Genomic DNA, 14175 nt, shown 5'->3' on the forward strand with positions numbered 1-14175 from the left:
GGCGAGGTGGCGCACTCCTGTAATCTCAGCACTTTGGGAGGCCAAGGCAGGCAGGTCACAAGGTCGAGAATTCAAAACCAATCTGGCCAACATAGTGAAGCCCCATCTATACTAAAAATACAAAAATTAGCTGGGAAAGGTAGAATGCACCTGTAGTCACTTGGGAAGCTGAGGCGGGAGAATTGCTTAAACCTGGGAAGCGGAGGTTGCAGTGAGCCAAGACCACACCATTGCACTCCAGTCTGGGTGAAAGAGTGAGACTCCAGCTCCAGAAAAAAAAATTAAAAGTCAAGTAACAAATTACAGAAAATGTTTTCATAAACATGTAACCTATAAAAGATCAATGTCAGCCAGGCACGGTGGCTCACACCTATGAACACAGCATTTTGGGAGGCCGAAGCGGGTGGATCGTAAGGTTAAGAGTTTGAGACCAGCCTGGCCAACATGGTGCAACCTCGTCTCTATTAAAAATACAAAAATTAGCCCAGCATGGTGGCGTGTGCTTGTAGTCCCAGCTACTTGGGAGGCTGAGGCAGGAGGATCGCTTGAACCTGGGAAGCAGAGGTTGCAGTGAGCCAAGATCATGCCACTGCCCTCCAACCTGGGCGACAGAGTGAGACTCTGTCTTCTAAAAAAAAAAAAAAAAAAAAAAATCAATGTCTTTGATATAAAGACCACATACAAATTAGTAAGAAAAACACTTATACTTTAATAGGAAAATGACAAAGGGCATTAATCATTTCAATGAAGAAACTCAAATGGAATATAAACATATATTTCAAAAGTTCAACCTTACTGTAAATTAAATAGAAAAGAAAACAACAGCGAAGCATCATTTTGCCTACCAAATGGACAAAGATTTCTAAAGTTAGTGACAATGTTCAATATTAGAGAAGGAGGAAAACACAGCTGGGAGGAGGACAAGTTGACTCAATCTTCCTGGAAGGCAGTATGGCACTATGTATAAAGATCCTCAAAACGCTTCATACCCTTTGACCCACTACTTCCTCTTCTAGGAAATTCTCAGAAAGGTCAGAGAGTGCAGAAGGCAAGGAATACTTAGAGCTAGAGGAGAGGTCCCTACACATGTCCACCATCCTCCCTTGGCCCCATTTAACACATACTATTTCTATGTTGTAAATAACAACAAGATTTTCCCCACCTCAACCTGACTTTGAGCAGGAGCTGTTGCCGTCTGAGCACCCTGAACCATTCACATGCTCAGACACTGTGCTTTTTTCACATGGCCCCTCCAGGACACCTTTGCACTGGGCTGCAGCTGCAGGGAAGGCCGAATGTGTCCAGTCGCTGCTGGAGCTGGGAATGGACAGCAACCTGCGGGACATCAACGAGAGCACGCCCTTAGCCTATGCCCTGTACTGCGGTCACACCGAGTGTGTCAAACTTCTCTCCCAAGAGAGCAGGTGAGTACACCAGGAGCTACTTATTTTCTTATTCTTCTCAAATATTTATAAAATCGAATGAAATGTTTTAAATTGCCAAGCTGCACACCAATAATATTATTATAACTTTATAATATTAATGTTACCTAATATTAAAGACATTAAATGATTATATAATTAATGTTTCCCATTATCTAACACAGAACGAAGCATTTTGGGAGCAAAATGATAGCTGTGAGCTCTAATCCATCAGCCTAACATTCACTGAACTTGAGCGTCTTCTTTCCTTTTATCTCTTTCCTCTTCTCCTTTTGGCACATCCTCTAAATCCCCCTTTTGCCTCATTTGGTGAGTCTCAAACTTTTGTTCTCGGGACTCTTTTACACTCTCAAAAATTATTAAGGGCCCCAAAATAATTTTTGTTTATGAGAGTCAGACTCATCAATACGTATGGCATTAGAAATTAAAATTGAGAGGTCAGGCATGGTGGCTCACACCTGTAATCCCAGCACTTTGGGAGGCTGAGGTAGGTGGATCATTTGAGGTCAGGAGTTCAAGACCAGCATGACCAATATGGTGAAACCCTGTCTCTACTAAAAATACAAAAATTAGTCAGGCATGATTGTGGGTGCCTGTAATCCCAGCTACTTGGGAGGCTGAGGCAGGAGAATCACCTGAACCCAGGAGACGGAGGCTGCAGTGAGCCAAAATCATGCCATTGCACTCCAACCTGGGTGATAGAGCAAGACACCACTCCAAAAAAAAAAAAAAAAGAAAAGAAAAAGAAATTAAAACTGAGAAATTTTAAATAAAATATGTATTGTTATTCATTTAAATTAATAATAAACATTACATTTACATATGAACATAAATGCCATATTTTAAATTAAAAACTCAAGTGTTTTATTTACTATTTCTATTTCCCAAAACAAAAATATTGTCATGACAAGAGCAGCATTGTTTTACATTTTTGGCAAAGCTCTTTGATAGCTTCATACAAGCTTAACAGAATACAGCTGGGGACTAGGCACAGTGGCTCACACCTGTAATCCTACTGCTTTGGGAGGTCGAGGCGAGTGGATCACCTGAAGTCAGGAGCTCTAGACCAGCCTGGCCAGCATGGTAAAACCTTATCTCTACCCAAATCACAAAAACTATCCAGGTATGGTGGTGGGTGCCTGTAACCCCAGCTACGAGGGAATCTGCAGCAGAAGAATCACTTGAGCCCAGGAGGCAGAGGTTGCAGTAAGCCAGGATAGCACCACTGCACTCCAGCCTGGACCACAGAGCAAGACCTGTCTCAAAAAAAAAAAAAAAAATAGAATAAAGCTGGGTTCCACATCTGCTTTTTACATTCACTTTGTTGCAATGTAATGTGTTGTGTTTTTTTGGTTTCGGGATGTGCTTATTTAGTTATTTTATTTTATTTTAGAGCCAGAGTCTTACTTGTCACCCAGTTGGTATGCAGCAGCATGATCATGGCTCACTGCAACCTTGAGTTCTTGGGCTCAAATGATCCTCTCACCTCAGCCTCCTGAGTAGCTGCGACTTTACGCATGTGCCACCATGCCCAGCTGCCCAGCTGGGTTTTCTTGTTTTTTGGTTTTTGAAATTTCTGTAGAGATGGTCTCACTCTGCTATCCAGGCTGGTCTCAAACTCCTGGCCTCAAGCAATCCTCCTACCTTAGCCTCCCAAAGTCCTGGGAATAGAAGTGTGAGCCATCACGCCCAGCCACAGTATCATGTTTTGATTGATGTATATAACAACAATCTGGACTTATATAAATATGTAGTTGGAAAAGGCAGGTGTATCTCAATAGGCTTTTCAGATAATTGTGTGTATCTTTCTTTCTTTTTTTTTTTTTTAGACAGAGTCTTGCTCTTTCACCAGGCTAGAGTGCAGTAACAGGAACAGGATCTTGGCTCGCTGCAACCTCTACCTCCTGGGTTCAGGTGATTCTCCTGCTCAGCCTCCTGAGTAGATGGGATTACAGGCACGCGCCACCATGCCCAGCTAATTTTTGTATTTTTAGTAGAGACGGGTTTTCACCATGTTGTCCAGGCTGGTCACTCCTGACCTCAAATGATCCACCCTCCTCGACCTCCCAAAGTGCTGGGACTATAGGCGTGAGCCACCGTGCCCTGACATGTATTTTTCTTTGATAAGACATCAAAACTTAACAAGTAGTAGTTTCCTATAGATTAACTGCAGTGTAGATTCTCACCATATCAATGAATTTTTTGTACTGTCACATTAGAATACATTACTATATTTTATACTTTAAATGGGTCTTATACACATGTGTGATTTTATTAACACCTTGCATTGGTCATGTGGAAAATATTAGTTGACTTAATTATGAAGATCTTCCAAATGACACATTTCATTATACAATATCAAAAAGTCACATTTGTCAGTATCACCACCAATCTCATTGGAAAAGCTTTATATATTGAGATGCTATCAAGCTTACAGAATGAATATAAGTTTTCTAAAATTCTAATTTTTGCTTGAAAGCTAGACTTCTGTCATTTGCTACAATAACTGTCATTTATCTTGAAATGAAATATTCACTTTATTCATTTTAATATATTTTTATTTTATTTTATTATTATTATTATTTTTTTTTTTTTTCCTGAGACGGAGTTTCACTCATGTTACCCAGGCTGGAGTGCAATGGCGCGATCTCGGCTCACCGCAACCTCCGCCTCCTGGGTTCAGGCAATTCTCCTGCCTCAGCCTCCTGAGTAGCTGGGATTACAGGCACGCGCCACCATGCCCAGCTAATTTTTTGTATTTTTGGTAGAGACGGGGTTTCACCATGTTGACCAGGATGGTCTCGATCTCTTGACCTCGTGATCCACTCGCCTCGGCCTCCCAAAGTGCTGGGATTACAGGCTTGAGCCACCGCTCCCGGCCTTATATTTTTATTTTATATGTATACCTATATAGGTGTACACATTTTGATATAAATATATGCAGCGAGATGAGACGGGCACGGTAGCTCATGCCTGCAATCCCCACACTTTGGGAAGCCACGGCAGATGGATCACTTGAGCCCTGGAGTTCAAGACAAGTCTAGCCGAGATGATGAAACCCCATCTCTACTAAAAATACCAAAATTAGCCAGGCATGTTGGCGCGCGCCTGTAATCCCAGCCACTCTGGAGGCTGAGGCACAAGAATCGCTTGAACTTGAGAGGCAGAGGTTGCAGTGAGCCAAGATCGTGCCACTGCACTCCAGCCTGGGTGACAGAGTGAAACTATGTCTCAGAAAAAGTAAAATAAATAAATAAAATACATAATGAAATGATTGCTATTTAAGCCAATTAACATATCCCTCATTTCCCATAGTTACTTTTGTGTATGTGTGATAAGAACAACTAAAATCTCTCTTAGCAAATTTCCAGTATACCATACAATATACAGTCCCCATGCTCTACTTAGATCTGTAGACTCACTCCTCATACATAACTGCAGCTTTTTACCCTTTGACCTACACCTCCCACTCCCCCACTTCACCCTCACTTCTGGTAACTACTGTTTTACTCTCCATATCTGTGTATTTCACTTTATTTATTTTGCAGAAATTTCTGCAAATACTTAGCTCTACATAACCATAGTTTGTCTGTAAGGCATAAAAATGGTGTTCCGTGAAAACAGTGTCAGTTCACCCCGCGACTCCAACAATTGCACAGCTGCTTTACCACAAGACAACCATCACTCCTCTGGATATAGCAGAATTGCTTACCAGTGCTTCTTGTTTTGTCAAACAAGTGTGCTCAAGTCAATATGTAATCAAATTAATAACTTGTACTGCTAGCCCAGGCTCGGTGGCTCACACCTGTAATCCCAGCACTTTGGGAGGCCAAGGCGGTCAGATCATAATCAGGAGGTCAAAACCAGCCTGACCAATATGGTGAAAACTCGTCTCTACTAAAAATAGAAAAACTTAGCTGGGTGCGGTGGTGACTGCCTGCAGTCCCAGCTACTCGGGAGGCTGAGGCAGGAGAATCGCTTCAACCCAGGAGGCAGAGGTTGCAGCGAGCCAAGATGGCACCATTGCACTCCAGCCTGGGTGACAGAACAAGACTCCATCTCAAATAAATAAATAAATAAATAAATAAATAACTTGTACTGCCTAAACAAGGACATTATTACATTAAATTACTTTTTTCTGCAAGGACATTGTTGCCACTATTGTCCTGATTTGTACTGAGGCAGCCACCATTTTACCCACCACCTCTGTTGCACCATCGATTCGAGGCAGCACAATGAAAAAAACTAATAACATTGTGGTGTTATTATGAATAGAGCTTAATGCCATGAAGCCCTGAAAGAGTTGGGGGTCCCTCTCCAAGGGTTCAGTGGACCGCATTTTGAGACCCAGTGGCCTAAAGCACACACTGTAACAGGAGGAGGAGATGGCTTACATAAGATGCTGGAAGAGCATCAGCTTACACAGGGACGTAATCTGCATAGGGAAACTTGAATGTCAGAGATGCGCTGGGGCTCTCTCTGGTAGTATGAGGAGCCTAGAATTCAATATTTCAAAAAGTCCATTGGCAGGTGAAAGAATAAAGATAAGACTACAACATGGGAATAACAATTCGAAGGATGCACTGTGTGACCTGTAGAGAAAGCATTCGCTATATGCATCCAAAATAAGTGATGATGTTTTTCAAACTGCAGATTGCAATATCTCACTCCAAAAAGTAATGTTGCAATCTGACTCTTAGGGGCACACACATGGGTCAGGTTTCATCGTTAATTCATACCGCAGAAAGCATTAAGTCAATTGGGGCCTCAGAAAAGAATCACACAGAATTTTCCAAGGAACACAAACAGAATAGTGCCTCAGGGAATCTCTCGACAACTGCTGGCCTTTTTCCTTTATGATTTGCCTGCACATCGGGCATTGCTAACTTTCTTCTGTGACCACGCCCGACCTCTCCTCTCGCTGGAGCCCAAACTAAAGCTTCTTTCCTCACTTTTTTTTTTTTTTTAATTTTAATAGCGACAGGATCCCGCCATGTTGCCCAGACTGATCTCGAACTCCTGACCTCAAGTGATCCTCCCACCTTGGCCTCCCAAAGTGCTGGGATTACAGGTGTGAACCACCCCACCTGTCCTTCAGCATACTTTTTTTTTTTTTTTTTTTTTTTTGAGACAGAGTCTAACACTGTCGCCCAGGCTGGAATGCGATTGTGTAATCTCAGTTCATTGCAACCTCCACCTCCCGTGTTCAAGCAATTCTCCTGGCTCAGCCTCCCGAATAGCTGGGATTACAGCTGCCTGCCACCATACCCAGTTAATTTTTTGCGTTTTTAGTAGAAACAGGGTTTCACTATGTTGGCCAGGCTGGTCTTGAACTCCTGGCCTCGTGATCTGCCCGCCTTGGCTTCCCAAAGTGCTGGGATTACAGGTGTGAGTCACTGCCCTCAGCCTAGCATACTTTTATAAAAAGTACTTTTCAAAAGGAAAGTTTTAGTTTAAAATGGGGAGGGGGTCCCTGAGGGAGATAATGTCAGCAGGTCAGCACCAGGACCAGATTTTCTTTTTTTTTTTTTTTGAGTGGAGTCTCACTCTATCGCCCAGACTGGAGGACAGTAGTGTGATCTTGACTCATTGTAACCTCTGCCTCCCAGGTTCAAGCAATTCTTCTGCCTTAGCCTCCCAAGTAGCTGGGACTACAAGTGTGCACCACCATGCCCAGCTAATTTTTGTATTTTGAGTAGAGATGGATTTTCACCATATTGACCAGACTGGTTTCGAACCCCCTCCCAAAGTGCTGGGATTACAGGCACGAGCCACCACCACAGGCCAGGTCCAGGTTTTCTAGGATCTCTTTCAGAGAAAGCCTAAAACCACACTCTCCCCACCTCAGCAATCTTCTCCATCTTTCTGCTCATTGAAGCCTGAACTCAAATTCTTAGGTTTCATCTCTGACTTAAAGCTTGTGCTCCTACTGACTGTCCTCGAGATGTGAGAACAACACTTTCAGCTAATTTTTAGTTTAGTTAACCCCTTGTCAAAAACAGATGATTTGGGTGTAAATTATAAAAGGATATCCCTTAAAGGAGCAAGAAAAATCTAAGAAATATCCTCCTTGAGCAAGGACTGACCATAGAAAACAGTGTCTTCTAGACAGGATTGTCAGGGGTGCTGTGAATTCTTCACACTGCCTTTAACTTGAGAAGGCTTTGGGGGTATCTAGGAGGGATCTCAGAAAACCCCATGGAGCATATGGAATAGGGGGCTGGCATTTCAGTGAGTGATATCTCTACTTCCTGTCCTCACACACTATCCCTGCTCTTTTACATTTGCATAGAACAGAGCATACTCGACCCCCTCCTTCCCAGAGCAGTTGGCCCCAGAAGAAGGAGGGACGGTTCAACATGCTCAACCAAATATTCTGCAAAAACAAGAAAGAAGAGCAGAGAGCCCATCAGAGGGATCCCAGCAGGGACCGATACAGACAGGAGGACACCTCGGAAGTCAATGACATCATCACCACCTTTGATAGCATCATGGGTACCAACTGCCAAGAACAGCCTGGTGATCAGGTGGCTATGGTTGAATTTAAGAAGAAAACCTCAGAAAATTCAAAATATCTCTTACCAGAAAAGAAACCGCTGGCCCGCAAGGGGCTTCCACCAATCAGAACACAGAGTCTCCCACCCATCACCCTGGGCAATAACTTCCTAACAGCCTCCCATGGGGCCACTTCCCATGCAGGGCTGAGCTCTGGACCTCATCATACGGCCCAGCGATCTCAGAAAAGTCGAAGTGAGCAGGATTTATTAAATAACAGAACTGGCTGCCAGATGTTACTAGATAACCCCTGGAGGAATGATTCTAAACAGGTATTTTCCTACAAAGTTTGGACTGTGTCTTCTTCTGATAAGCTGCTGGACAGATTGCTCAGTGTCCGACCTGGTCACCAGGAGGCCTCCATGCCAGCCCATCTTCATCATCTACATAATCCGTCATCAGGTAATGTCCTCGATTTCATCTTCATTCTCAGCAGGCTTTACACAGGAATTGTCCCATACAGTACCAGGCTAGGAACTGGAGTGTCAATAGCCTAGAGGGCAGGGTGGGAATTAATTGAGTGATTAGAGCCACCTTTTCTTCCAAAGTGCACTGGATTTGAGATTTCTGGCCTGTGAGAACATTCTGCTTTTCCCCTCTTCAAGTAATTGTCAAGTAAAAATATGTACCTTCTCATCTTCCCAGCAAACGTGTGGTGTGTTCCAGGTTGGAGCAAGAATATTACTGTTTCCACTAGCAAGGATTCTTAACTAGGGGTGTGTGGCAAAATCACCTAATAAGGAGTTTGTCTGTGTGATTGTTTTTAAATCAGGCATTCAATCTCCATCCCAGACTTACTGAACCAAAATCTTGGTGAGGGAACAGGGAAAATGGTCATGCTTTGTGTGGACACATGTAGAAAGGTTTGCACATTTGTGGGTTAGGTCTCAACACAAACCAACAGCTTCTCCCTCTTGCCTCTTCCCCAGCTATCCAGTGCCCCTCATCTAAAGCTAAATGTCAAAAAAAAAAAAAACCTGCATCTTTTGTTTATCCATCCACAGATATTTTACACACATACATGTCTCCATTTTTAGATATGAAATATGTACATATTCCACCTTTTAAATAAATGTATCACACTAAAGAATTTATTTATGGCCGGGCGCGGTGGCTCAAGCCTGTAATCCCAGCAGTTTGGGAGGCCGAGGCGGGTGGATCACAAGGTCAAGAGATCGAGACCATCCTGGTCAACATGGTGAAACCCCGTCTCTACTAAAAATACAAAAAATTAGCTGGGCATGGTGGCGCGTGCCTGTAATCCCAGCTACTCAGGAGGCTGAGGCAGGAGAATTGCCAGAACCTAGGAGGCGGAGGTTGCGGTGAGCCGAGATCGCGCCATTGCACTCCAGCCTGGGTAATAAGAGTGAAACTCTGTCTCAAAAAAAAAAAAGAATTTATTTATTTATTTGAGGCAGGGTCGCACTCTGTCACCCAGGCTAGAGTGCAGTGGCACAATCGTGGCTCACTACAGCCTTAGTCTCCCAGGTTCAAGCGATCCCCCTGCCTCAGCCTCCTGAGTAGCTAGGACTATAGGTGCGCTCCACCACACCTGGCTCTGTGTGTGTGTGTGTGTGTGTGTGTGTGTGTGTGTGTGTGTGTGTGTGTGGTAGAGATAGAGTTTTACTATATTTCCCAGGCTGGTGGTAAACTCCTGGCCTCAAGAAACCCTCCATTCTCAGTCACCCAAAGTGCTGAGATTACAGGCATGAACCTCCATGCCAAGCCTAAGAATTTATATTTTTATACAAACAAATATATATGTATCTATTCCCTACCTTATAAATAAATTTATCAAACTAAAAAATTTATTTTTATTTTTTAAATGGTCCATAGGCCGGGTACAGTGACTCACACTTGTGATCTCAGAACTTTGAAGGGTTGAGGCAGGGGGCTCAGTGTAGTGAGATTCCCTATCTCTACAGGAAAAAAAAAAATAAGGAAAGATCCACAGGTGATTTTTTGAACCATTGTTCAAAAGCAGAGTCTGCAAAACAGCTTCCAAAACCTATTCGGTGCCACAGTACCTTAGTTTGTTTTTAAGTGAATATATTGTGAATATTTTTAAATTATTAAATTTTATATAAAAATATAGAATTCTAGCTTTTCTCAAAACACTAGAAAATCTGGCAACACTAAACCCAAATTCCCACATGGCAGTAATTGGCTGGATCTGAGTAACCACTGTCCACTTGGACACCACTGTCCCCAGTTCAGTTCAGTCCATGCCACTCTACCGTCTCTCCATGAAGTGTTAGACAGGCCTTATAAACATCTTTCAAGCCAGGCATGGTGGCTCGCACCTGTAATCCCAGCACTTTGGGAAGCCAAGGTGGGCAGATCACAAGGTCAGGAGTTTGAGACCAGCCTGGCCAACACGGTGGAACCCCCATCTCTACTGAAAATACAAAAACTAGCTGGGCATGGTGGCAGTTGCCTGTAATCCCAGCTACTCAGGAGGCTGAGACAGGAAAATTGTTTGAACCTGAGAGGCAGAGGTTGCAGTGAGCCAAGATCATGCCCAGCCTGGGCAACAGAGAAAGACCCCATCTCAAAAAAAATAAAATAAACATCTTTCAGTTGTTGTTTTTCCTACAGTATGATTAAGAGAACATTTATTTCTTGAACTTATTTTTCTCTAAGAGTAGAAAAATGAAAGACCAAGAGAGCAATGTGTTTTTAAAAAAGTAGAAAAAAGCCATATATTTTTTAGAATGAGAACATTCCTTTGTGTTTAATATGCAATGTGAAGCTGACTGTCTTCACCCTTTGACATGTACCCAGTGCTTGAAGCCTCTGACGTGGAATATGGCTCCCTTGCACATATTTTTATACATATTTAGTCACAGGATGAATATGGATAAGCACATTAAGGCTGTTTCCTGATGTCTGAGAAAAACTCCATTGAATATTTTGCTTCCACCACAAAACACTGGAGCGCTTGGCTGGTGGCATGGGTAGTGTTTGCATTTTTCTGCAGAAGGATCAGGAAGGGAACACGGTGGTGTGCCACCTTTTGACACTTCAGGGCCTCAACCCATCCTGTTTTCCAGAGTTAGGCCTGTCCTGGCCAAACTAATACCTTCTGTTTTGAAAATCATGTGAAAATCTGAAAGTCTTGTTCTTTTTCCATTCCAAAGACAGCCTTGGACTGTCTCTTTTATATCAGCTTCCTGTAAAAGAAATCCAAAGTCACAGGGGCTTGAACAGCATAGAAGTGTATGGCTCTCACAGCCAGGTGCGGTGGCTCACGCTGGCAATGGCAGCACTTTAAGAGGTGGATCGCCTGAGCTTGGGAGTTAAAGACCAGCCTGAGCAACATGGCAAAGTTTCATCCCTACAAAAAATACAAAAAAATATTAGCCGGGAGTAGTGGTGGATGCCTGTGGTCCCAGCTTCTTGGGGGTCTGAGGTGGGAGGATCACTTGAACCTGAGAGGCAGAGGTTGCAGTGAGCCAAGAGCACGCCACTGCACCCTAGACTGGGCGACAAAATAAGGCCCTGTCTCAAAAAAAAAAAAAAGAGTTTATTGTTATCACATGAAAGAAGTCTGAAGTAGGCAGTTCCCAGACATTTGGTAGCTCCATGATCACAAGCAACATATGCTCTTTCCATCTGTGCGCTCCACCACCTATCCTATGGCTTCTTTCCTCAAGGGGCTGGTGGAGCAGGGGGAAGGAAGTAGAGAAGGGGAAAAATGCACGTCCCCCATGTGAATCAGCTCCCATTAAGAAGTCATCTGGGCCGGGTGCTGTGGCTCACGCCTGTAATCTCAACACTTTGGGAGGCCGAAGTGGGTGCATCACAAGGTCAAGAGATCAAGACCATCCTGATCAAAATGGTAAAACTCCGTCTCAAGTTAAAATACAAAAATTAGCCGAGCATGGTGGTACGTGCCTATTATCCCAGCTACTCGGGAGGCTGAGGCAGGAGAATAGCTTGAACCTAGGAGGCAGAGGTTGCAGTGACCTGAGATTGTGCCACTGTATTCCAGCCTGGGTGAGAGAGTGAGACTCCATCACAAAAAATAAGAAACATGTGAGCCACTGAGCCTGGCTTGAGAGGGATTCTAAAGCCATTCCGGGCTGGATTCAAATTCTGGCTCTGCCACTTACTTTCTGTTACTTAAGGTCTCTGAGGCTTTGTTTCCTCATCTAAAAAATGGGAGAAAATACCTAACTCATAGGACTGACAGTTGTTAAGATTAAATGTGTTGATAGATGTAAGGTACTTAAAACAGTGACTTGCACATAATACTGTATATGTACACACACACACATTTGTTTTTTGTTTTTTGATATGGAGTATCACACTGTTGCCCAGGCTGGAGTGCAATGGCACCATCTCGGCTTACTGAAACCTCTGCCTCCCAAGTTCAAGCGATTCTCCTGCCTCCTCCTCCCAAGTAGCTGGCATTACAGGCGCCCACCACCACGCCCAGCTAATTTTTGTATTTTTGGTAAAGATGGGGTTTCACCATGTTGTCCAGGATGGTCTCCATCTCCTGACCTCGTGATCTGCCCATCTCGGCCTCCCAAAGTGCTGGGATTACAGGCGTGAGCCACCACCCCCAGCCTTATTTGATTTTTTTTTTTTACTGTGTGTCAGGCCCTATGTTAAGCACTACACTGTACAGACAAGCTAGGGTGACCTTGGTTTTAAAGATGACATGTAAGTCAGCTTTCCAGTCCACTGCCTGTCTTCTCCCTCCTGCTCCACTTTATCCCAGAGAAATACACCTCCCAGCCTCCCTCGCCAACTGGCTTCCGGGTAGTAGAGCAGGAGAAAGAGGGAAACCAGTAGTTCCGCTGTGTTCCTGTCTCCTTCAGCATCTGCAGGAGACTGCATTTCCTCCCAGCTCCCTCCACACAGTCCTTCACTCTGTGGTGCTGGCTCCCACCAGCTCCTGGACCTTGGTAACTCCAGCTCCTCCCATCATCCCTTCAGCCTAGCAGAGGCTACATCTCTTTACCATAGGTGATCTCTGGACTGTCCTTTCACCCTATCCTCTGTTTGGCTTCTCAGTTTTCCCATCACCAATATTTCTCTATGAAATTCCCTCTGTTTGAAAGACCTAGAGAGGTCTCTATTTTCTTGGATAAACCCCAACTGATAAAGCAGAAATGTCATATTCCTGGGCCACAGTTTCCTTACACCGTGGGTACAGGAGCTGGGACCATTTTGTTTCATGGGGACCCATTTACATGGCTAAAAAAACTAAATGATTTGCTCCAAGTCTTTGTTTGTTTGTTTTGTTTCGTTTTTTCTTTTTTTTAAGAGACGGGGTCTTGCTATGCTGCCCAGGCTGGAGTGCAGTGGCTATTCACAGGCACGATCCCACTACTGATCAGCATGGGAGTTTTGACCTGCTCTATTTCCGACCTGGGCCGGTTCATCCCTCCTTAGGCAACCTGGTGGTCCCCCGCTCCCAGGAGGTCACCATATTGATGCTGAACTTAGTGCGGACACCTGATCTGCATAGCGCACTATAGCCCAGAACTCCTGGGCTCAAGCGATCCTCCCACCTCAGCCTCCCGAGTAGCTGGGACTATAGGCATGCACCACTGCGCCTGGCTGCTCCAAGTCTTAGAGCTATTAGTCATATGTTCAGAACTTTAACCCAGATCTAAATAGGAAGGTATCACCATGGCAATGTGTTTCTCTCTTTAATGCTTAAAGTCCAGATTGTTGATATACTTACCAGTTCTCTGCAATGTAATTTTTAATAAATGACACTGTCCTCCCCAATATAAAAAACTTTCCTAGCCTTATGAATTTTATTTTTGTGAACTTTTTTTTTTCCTAGACAGAATCTTACTCTATTGCTCAGGCTGGAGTACAGTGGCCTGATCTCGGCTCACTGCAACTTCTCTCTTCTGGGTTCAGCAATTCTCCTGCCTCAGTCTCCTGGGTAGCTGGGATTACAGGCACTGCCACTATACCTGGCTAATTTTTTTTTTTTTTGTATTTTTGGTAGAGATGGGGTTTCATCATGTTGGCCAGGCTGGTATCGAACTCTTGACCTCTTGATCTGCCCACTTCGGCCTCCCAAAGAGCTGGGATTACAGGTGTGAGCCACTGTGCCCAGACTTTTTTGTGAACATTTTTAACAATAGTTGTTTTGAGATCACTGAAGCTTCTACACTACACCGAAGTGGGTTTTGTTGTCGTCTTTGTT

The 14175-nt window shown here is 43.9% G+C and overlaps 1 protein-coding gene across 1 annotated transcript in view; it reads left to right on the plus strand.

The window, feature by feature from the left end:
- Positions 1–14175, plus strand: part of ANKRD55 (ankyrin repeat domain 55) — a 131948-nt gene that overhangs the window by 110148 nt on the left and 7625 nt on the right. The window contains exons 9-10 of the mRNA XM_032280499.1: positions 1257–1424; positions 7735–8399. Of these exons, the coding sequence (XP_032136390.1) occupies positions 1257–1424; positions 7735–8399 (833 nt within the window). The remainder of the gene's footprint in view (positions 1–1256; positions 1425–7734; positions 8400–14175) is intronic.

This window comes from Sapajus apella, unplaced genomic scaffold (assembly GCF_009761245.1).
Source record: "Sapajus apella isolate SASKATOON/1434 unplaced genomic scaffold, GSC_monkey_1.0 scaffold1, whole genome shotgun sequence".
In the NCBI taxonomy this organism is placed as follows: Eukaryota; Metazoa; Chordata; class Mammalia; order Primates; family Cebidae; genus Sapajus; species Sapajus apella.